Here is an 8,877-nt window from a genome sequence, read left to right on the forward strand (position 1 = left end):
TATAGTTATATTTATAGGTATATAAGTTAATACTCACACTGTAATTCAGATATAAGTCACTCACACACTGTATTTCATTTCCTGTCATATTGGTCATATTGTGTCATATTGGTCATATTTGTAGATTCAATATTTGCCTTTTCAGTTTTTTAGACACTACTTGCATATCTTATATTATACATATTTTCTTTCCTACATAATATTATATTTCATCTTTCACTGTTTTCAATCAGCTATCTTCTAATTCCATGATTTATCAATCAATTATTTTTTAATATTTAATTATCAATCATCAATTTTTTATTATTTATGATTCAATTCAATATTTTGTATAATTCCAAAGTTGTTTGTATACTATTTATTTTCAATTTTATGTTTCTCTAAATGTTGTTTTTATCTCTTTTGTTCTATAGCCCTGATAAAGACCTGAAAACTCAGGTCGAAACGTCGGCATAAATAAATATTTTTTTGTTTATTTATGTTATTCTTTGCTGACCCCTCCTCCCCCCCTCCTATCTTCTCCAATCTAACGCATTTTTAATTGTTTCCCGCTTCGGTATTTAACATCATTTTTTTTTTTAAACTATTATTTTTGAACTTTTGGAAAACTTCAGATCGCTTATTAAACTATTTTTCTATGGTAAATTTCTTCTGGTCTACCTATCTGAAAAAAATACGTTAAAAAGAAATACGTTTTGTCATGTGTGAAAACATCACTAGTGAAAAAGTATAGTTTTGTAATTAGTATAATAAAAACTAAAAAAATAACTAAAATTTTGTGTAGAATTCGCACAGTTATTTTTGTATATATTGAAATACGTAAAAAAAAAAAAATATTTTTTTTAATAAATCACGCATCAATCAAACTCTTTTTAATTATACGAGTAATGTTTTGAGGAAATGTTAAACCTTTGTCATTTCTTTACATATTTATTATATGGTATGTTTCGAGGCTTTAAGCTCATTTTCTTCCTTTTATCTTTTGGTATCATATATCTTATATTTTATGTTCGATGCAATAAAGGTGTAAACTTTTTTTTTTAAATATGTTCTCTATCATTCCTCCGAAAATGGCTCTTACAAATGATCTTGCTGATCCAAACTATATTTTTAAGGTCAATTTTATTTACTTTACGATGGTGAAATTTTAACTTAATTAACTTTTAAGTAATCGAAAGCTATTCAGCTAAAAACGTGATGCTTAAAAAACGTTTTGTTGAGAATCGGATCATAGTATATGTAGACTTTTTTGTTTCCTCCTGAGCCCAACTTCCACTTAAAAACAAAAATTGAAAAAATTGCTCAGCATCTAGGGTACATCTCCTACATCTCATTCATCCCCTTTCTCCAACATGATTTAGGGGAGCTTAGGAGATATAAAATGCAAAACCAATGTTCTTTAATACAGTGCGGGTATATTATTTTTGGAGGAAATACTCAGGAAATACCCTTATCCTTTGTTATAGAAAATGATAAATGAATATACCATAGATCTTTCTCAAAACATATTACAAGTTTAAAATCCAATAATATACTTACAATTCCGACTCATAATTAAATAGTTTCCTAAAACAAAAAAAAATATTACTTAGGAATAAACCACCATTTCATCATATAAATAGTTACTTTTAACCATTTATGTGGCTATAAATTAATAAAAATATAACAGGTACACAATTATGTTTTCTCTAATTTTTCGTAATTTAAAAAATAAAGAACCAAGCCCAAATAATTTCTATTTTATTCTAAATTATGTTCTGTCTTTATTATGATTAAAATTTTTCCAAAACTTGCGTATCTTTACGTTTATTGTGTAATGATTTTAGAATTCCTTACCAATTATAAGGAAAATAAAAATGACTTTAAAGAAATACTTGACACATAATTAATAAAGTGTTGAACTTTTAGTAATTTATTAATAGTTCAAATATACAGTAATTAATCTTAATTAAGGTAATATATAACCAATTCAGATGACATGAGGATTTACTTCCTATTAAAAAAATATTTGAATCACACGAATTTGAAAAAAAAAAAATCGAAATAGTATAAACTAAGAGTTGCAGCCAGTCAACTAATTTTTATAATCATCACAAAACGATATTGACCTCCTGTAAATAATTCCCATCTAAAACATTCAATCCTCCTTCCAGGACAAATGTTTTTCCCCACATTGAATATGAATTTCCTCTGAAGGAAACGACCATTAATTAACTCCTTATTAGCTTCTGTCATTCCATTCCTAGTGAATACTTAACAATCCAATTCGAAGGGTAATTGGTTCGTTAATAAGGGAATATTTTCATTAAAGGCAGCTCTTATAAAGTAAATTGAAAGCAGGACCTTCAGTCGGTAAGTGAGAGTCGAAGAAGATGGGGAACGAGGATGCGATCAAGGACTCAGATGTCATTAACGGACTCAGTATCAGGTTCCTCAAGCTCTTCGGGATGTGGAATGCCATCAACGAATACAGATCGAATGGAAAGAGGACTGCAGTAATCAACGTACACACGTTTGGTACACTTGTTATAACTGTCCCATATGTGGTCTGTCAGTTGCAGAGCTTCTTCATGATAGAGTTCGACATACAGAAACTCACATTTTTATATTTGCATCCTTTGCCTGCATCATCTCTGTGCTACAGGATACTCGTGTTTTGGTTTCGCATGGGAACCTTGTGCAGGCTCTATAACTTGATGAGGAATGACTTTTTCAATATACCGGAACATGTTAAGACAGGTGTGAAAGAACTTTATAAAAAGACTAGCAAGATGTCCAATACTTGCTGTATGTATGTTTTCATATGGAATGCCGGAATAGAGATATTGTATTTGTTTTTTCCCGGTATGTCCGTAGAATACATCCAACACCACACGGGTAGTATGGCTGAGGTCAAGACTGGGAAAAAGAAGATATTTGGTGGCTGGTATCCCGTACCGATGAGCGAATTTCCTTACTACGAGATAATATTTGTTTACGAGTCTATTTGTTTGTTATGGGCTGCGACGCTTCTAGCTGTATATTTCTGTTTATTTTTTCAATTACTAATGTGCCTTTATGGGCAATTTGTCGTACTTGGCTATCGTTTCGCCAATCTGAAGGTCGATGATGCTGATAGGAAAATAAGAAAGAATAACCCTTATAATAGGAACAACAGTTCTAGAATTTATGAAGAGTTACATCAAATCCTTTTGGAACATCAAAAATTGTTAAGGTATAAGTTTTGATGGGTTGTCAGCAAAAAACCTACTAGTCAAAAATCACAATTTTGAAAAAATCTGAAAAACAAAATTTGTTCGTCCTAAAAGTCCTTAATTTTTTTTTATAAATACTCTAAAGGAATTAAAACAGAATCCCATAGCCATAACTAGCTTTTTTTACCCTCTTAATTTAAAAAATAGTTGCTTAACCAATATTAGTGGTAAGTAATACTTCGACCATTATCTTCTAAACAGTACATAACTATAACATTATTATGTATTAGATTAGTAGGTTTTTCATTTAATTCCCTGAAAACCTCAATGCATTTTTCTTCCCATAGACAGATAATATAATTTAACTTATAAGAACTTTGTTTTATTTTAACATAAAAAAAAAAAAAAAAATACATACCCAAAACATACTCATCCACTTCATTTATGTTTTAAAATGTAATAACGTTTCAGATAAAAACAAACCCTACTACACAGAAACTGTTAAATACAAAACTTTATTTCAAATAGGGGCTAGGAAAAAAAAATTTATACCAGATATATATATATATATATATATATGCACTCAATTACTTATTTCGTCAGGGGGGTACGAAAAAAAAATTATTGATATTTACTACTGTATTCAGAATATAATACAATGACATGATACAGCAATGTCGTAAATCTACCCATTGATGGAACTTCAATTATAAGAACTAAATGAGTGATACAAAAATACTTCTTCAGGCCGTGGAGAGGAAAATGCATTGAGGTTTTCGGGAAATTCGATGAAAACCTCACTTATTTAATACATAAGTTTACATCCCTTATAGACGACAAGTTAGCTTGATGAAGTTACTAACGACTTATGAAGCTTTTAAATTTTTTTATTCAACTCATTTTTTGATTTTATTGACTAGTAGGTTTTTTGTTACAAACCCCTCAATCGTATTAAACATAATTTTCAAACAATGGCTAATCAACGCTCTTTTCTCAGGTACACAGATGAACTCAGAAGTGTCTATAATCCTCTGGTAACGATATCACTTGGGATTGGAGTCATTGTTTTGATCATTGGAGCTGTGCAGATTTTGATGGTAAGAAAAATCAATAAATATGAAAAATAAATAATAAAATAAAATTAAAGTAATAAAAAAAAAATCTTATAAATAAAAAAAAATGCTTACTTACTCCTGGGTTTTTCAGGGAAAAACAAGTGATCCTGGAACAATATTTCAGATTATTCAAGTTTTTTCATTAGAAATTATGGAAGTCTCTTTGCTTTGCTTCGGATCTTCCCTAATTGGAACAGCCGTAAGTAATAAACGTCCATTTAAATTACGTTGGTTAGAACTTACTGGCCTTACTGTCTGCAAAAGAGTTGAACCAGTGCTGTATTATTTAAATTGCATTAGACAAAAATTATAGTGAAATAAAACACTTTTACTAACAATACTTGTAAGCAGAAACCCACTGTATCCGTTTCCAGCAAAGAAAAAAAAGATATAAAAATTTTAATTTTAAGAATTAGAGTAATATATATATATATAACATTTTATTATTTTTTAAAAATGATCAAAACTCATTGTATCAACCATAAAAGTTTTAAAATTGTATTTAGCGGGTTTTGATTTTAATAATATGTTTTTAGGATTTTTGTTCATAAGTTAACGAAAATTATGATATGAAAATATAATTTCTTTTATTAAATAAGAAGGCTATACTTAATTGCCTAGAAAGAAAAATCTGAAATTAGATTAAATCTCTTCAGATAAGAAATTACTAAAAATAAAAATTTATTTATTCACATTAAACAGAAAAATTTAATTTCTTAATAATTTTTTTTTATGACATCTGTGTAACATTAATTAAGCATTAATCAAGTCTTACAGCTTGAAGCGGTTAATTTTCGGGATCATCGAAGTTTAAATGTAAGCTGCTTTGCTTAATTAGTAGCACAGCTAGCTTGTCACTATTGGGGATTTTGGTCCCAGAATAAAGATTATTCATTTCATATAATACGTATAAATAATTGACCATATTTTTCAAAATATAAAGGTGACAGTCAGGGGGGGTGCGGCCAAAAGGAAATGGAAGCTCCAATGAAGCCCTACAAAGTGGGCGAAATGTCAACAAATAAATAGTTGTTAATTACCAACTCCAATTTCATCTCATCTAAGGAAAACAAAAATTTACTTAGTATATTCCATTACCTGTACCGTAGACTGTGGTTACTTTATAAAAATATAATATTCTTTTCCACCTCTTCGGCTGAAACCTATTCCAAACTCCTTTTAGACATTGTTGTACTCTTGTGTGACTTTAATATTTTTGTATCTATCGCAAGTATATAAAAAGACTTAACACTAACATTAAGGAAGTTTAACTGGTAACAAAACCAGTATAATTTTTTTTTCTAGCCCCAATTTCTCTTCTTTTAGTGAGCTATGGCGACGCTCACTCTATTCCTTCAACTGTAATTTAATTACATTTTAAAGAGTTTACTACGATATTTATTGATATATTACTAATAACAAATACTATTATATATTGATAATAAATAATACTAAAAACGAAATTACCTTTGAAAATATTATTAAATTTATTGAGTAGACAATTTTTTTTCTTTATTATTATTTATTGAGTTTTTGCAATTTAATCAAGCATTTTCATCTTCCTAGTTCATTTAATGATCAAAAGCAGTTTTGTATTTTTTTCCCTCATATTTATCGTCTTAAAGCTTCTTTTTACTTAAAATGAGCTAGCAAAATGAATCATCAAAAAGAACGCTGTTTAAGTTTAAACATGTTAATATGTAAAATAATATTAATTTCGATGTTATTGTATGGAGCGCCACTATTCTCCTACATGTCAACAGAAATTTTTTCTATTGATTCAAAGGATGTATAACAAATCTCTCCTTTATTCGATTTACACATTCGGGGTGGCAAAGGCATGAAACATTATAAGAAATTATGATGACATAATTTCTCCTAAAAATGTCTATTCACAAATAAAAAGAGTATTTTCTGGAAATACAACAATAGGAAAAGACAAAAAAATAAGGAGGAGGGAATTCACACTTTTTTATTTTCTAAACGCAGAGCTCGGACCTCCAGTTCTCAATCTACTGCAGCGATTGGTACAAGGCCGATGTGAAGTTCAGGAAGGCTGCTCAGATGTTGATGGTCAGATCAAGAAAGAGTTCCACTCTCACAGCAATTGTGATGTACCCAGTGAACTTGGAAACCTTAGGAGCGGTGAGTTCAGAATAGAAATTTTTTTATTTAATCAAACTAAACTTAATAAATTTAAGTTTAAATTGAAATTAAATTAAAAATGACTTAATAAAGTCATATAAAACAATGGAAAAATCACTTTTTTCGAAATTCTTTAAACGATGGTAAATTTCTTTTTCGTAGGATGATAGTCCGGGTGGCAGTAGATAAAGGTATCAAAATAGTAAAAGAAAACTATTTATTGTTAAACAACCTTTCGCCCTACTTTGCAAGGCTTCATCAGGGCTAAATAAAAAAGCAAAACAAGATATAAACATTTTAGAATTAACAAAACATTAAAATAAAAGCATTTCAAAAAATGCTCCTGACGAAGCCTTACAAAGTAGAGCGAAACGTTGGTTAACAATAAATAGTTTTCTTTTACTATTTTGATATCTTTATTGGCCGCTACCCGGACTATCTTCCTATAATCTACTTCATACGCTTAACTATCTTCTTCCGATAGAAAGTTTCCTATATTTCTTCTTGAAAGACTCGTTATTTAACAACAGGAGGAGGAAGGGAGAGTAGTAAATGCAGTTTTATATGCAACTTTTTATAATTTTATTTTTTTCAGGAACTATAATAGATAAAGGCATACTGCATACTATTATATCGGGTCGTTTCTCATTTATTGGTGATTATTTTAGAAGTTTTTCTAATAAAAATAGTCCACAGAAAATATTTTACTGACATGACAAAATCATTTTTTTCGACATTATATTTTTTTTTCTTTGGTTCTAATACTCTTAACAAAATCATAAAAAATATAAATAAATGTACTGTATTTTTTATTCTAAGTTTCGAAAAAAGGGTACATCTAATAAAAACAAGTGATAAAAAAACAACTTTGTAAAATTTCTTTTGAGTTTATATTGTTTCTTTTTTGCTGTTTTCAGGTCAATTATTGAACTAAAGAACAATTTTTGAAATTTATACAATATATAACAACTATTTAATTGAAAACTTGTTTAAAAACTTAAATTGATGATTTTCCTCTTGTGTCCAATCCTTACAATCCAAAATCCTTCGTAAAATGCTTAATACTCCTTACTTAGTCAAAAATCAAGTCATCCATCAGGACCATATGTGAATATGTTCCGATTTGGCCAGAACCAAATACCCACTCTTTCATGAAAAACCTTCGAACCACCCAAACCAACTTTTTTTCTATCCTGGCTTCTCCTTCATTACCTGATCATTCTCCTAGGCTTTTGAAAAGAAGATGGCCTCGAGCAAGATCTCCTGAAATGTTATTCCAGTTCAATTAATGGGTAGATTCTCCACATATTTTATCATGCCACTGTATAACTGACATCAAATTATTTTTTTGTATACATTTTTTAAGACAGTTGTAAATAACAAATAATTTTTAAAATATCGATGATTTATTTTTAAATTATGATGAATATAGTTGAATAGTTTCAGTCAAAAGAGAAACAAAAATAGTTAACTCTCTTAAGCTGGTAAAACTTACTTAAAATTAAAGTGATTTTGGTCTATATTTAATCTAAATAAATCATCTGGTTTCCAAAAATATTTATTTTACCATTTCTAAAAAGTTTGGAAGTACAATCTTTAGTCAATATAACAGGAGCAAGAAGATATTAAAATTAAAAAACTAAATGATAAAGTCAATACATGATAAATATGAATTTATTTGTTTTTCCTAAAAACACATTTATTTCATAACTGAATTTTACAAAATTCAAATAAAGTATCGCTCTATTTACTGTATTCAGAGGCACATCTGTAGATCTTTATTAATGAAATACTATCAACAATATTTTACATTATTAACAATGCTTCTTTTTTATTTTATTTATTTATTTTTCAGATTTTACAGTTCACCTACTCTTCCACTGCTGTGACCGTTGGAATGATCGAATGAAACTATGACCCTTCAGAAACTATATATTCTACATATGGATTCGAATTTACAAGGCGACTATACCATACTTGCCAATTACTTAATAATTATTATTACAGATGACCATTTTAATGTAAAGTTTCTTTTAAAATGTATGTATATATTTTTACTTTAACTCATATTCTTTAGCAAAAAGAGTCAAAGAAATGTACAAATATAAATATATATAAAATTTATTTAAAAATTATTATTTTATCCAATTGAAACTTTAAAACCATATTTGTTCAAGAGAAATAAAACTATTTAAAGGAAAATGACAATTCAATTAAGAAAATATTTTTTAGTGAAGACTGCAGTTACTCTCAATTGATAAAAATGTGATGGAAGAAATTTTTAAGTTTTAGGAAGAATGTGACAATACATCCTTACATTGGCATTGTTGGTAACGAGCTCGCAGACAAAGCTGCCAGAGAGGCACTCACGCTCCCTGGCCGAGGCACCGCCGTTCTTACCCCATCAGAACTCAGTACACCCC

General features: G+C 28.8%; 1 protein-coding gene across 1 annotated transcript; it reads left to right on the forward strand.

Annotated features, from left to right (window-relative positions):
* The first annotated feature begins 2,362 nt into the window (after positions 1-2,362).
* Positions 2,363-8,623, forward strand: LOC136796110 (odorant receptor 24a-like). Its single transcript, XM_067048848.1, has 5 exons — positions 2,363-3,214; positions 4,192-4,291; positions 4,401-4,508; positions 6,299-6,454; positions 8,310-8,623. The coding sequence occupies exons 1-5, from the start codon at positions 2,373-2,375 to the stop codon at positions 8,361-8,363; spliced, it is 1,260 nt and encodes a 419-aa protein (XP_066904949.1). The 5' UTR covers positions 2,363-2,372; the 3' UTR covers positions 8,364-8,623.
* Positions 8,624-8,877: the final 254 nt, after the last annotated feature.

This window comes from Halyomorpha halys, unplaced genomic scaffold (genome assembly GCF_000696795.3).
Source record: "Halyomorpha halys isolate HHAL.00 unplaced genomic scaffold, Hhal_1.1 Scaffold1561.1, whole genome shotgun sequence".
NCBI classification, from domain to species: domain Eukaryota; kingdom Metazoa; phylum Arthropoda; class Insecta; order Hemiptera; family Pentatomidae; genus Halyomorpha; species Halyomorpha halys.

Coding starts and splice junctions, on each gene's coding strand:
- LOC136796110 (XM_067048848.1), top strand. CDS start 2,373: ATGGGGAACGAGGATGCGATCAAGGACTCAGATGTCATTAACGGACTC. Junction 3,215..4,191: donor GAACATCAAAAATTGTTAAG/GTATAAGTTTTG, acceptor CTCTTTTCTCAG/GTACACAGATGAACTCAGAA. Junction 4,292..4,400: donor GAGCTGTGCAGATTTTGATG/GTAAGAAAAATC, acceptor TGGGTTTTTCAG/GGAAAAACAAGTGATCCTGG.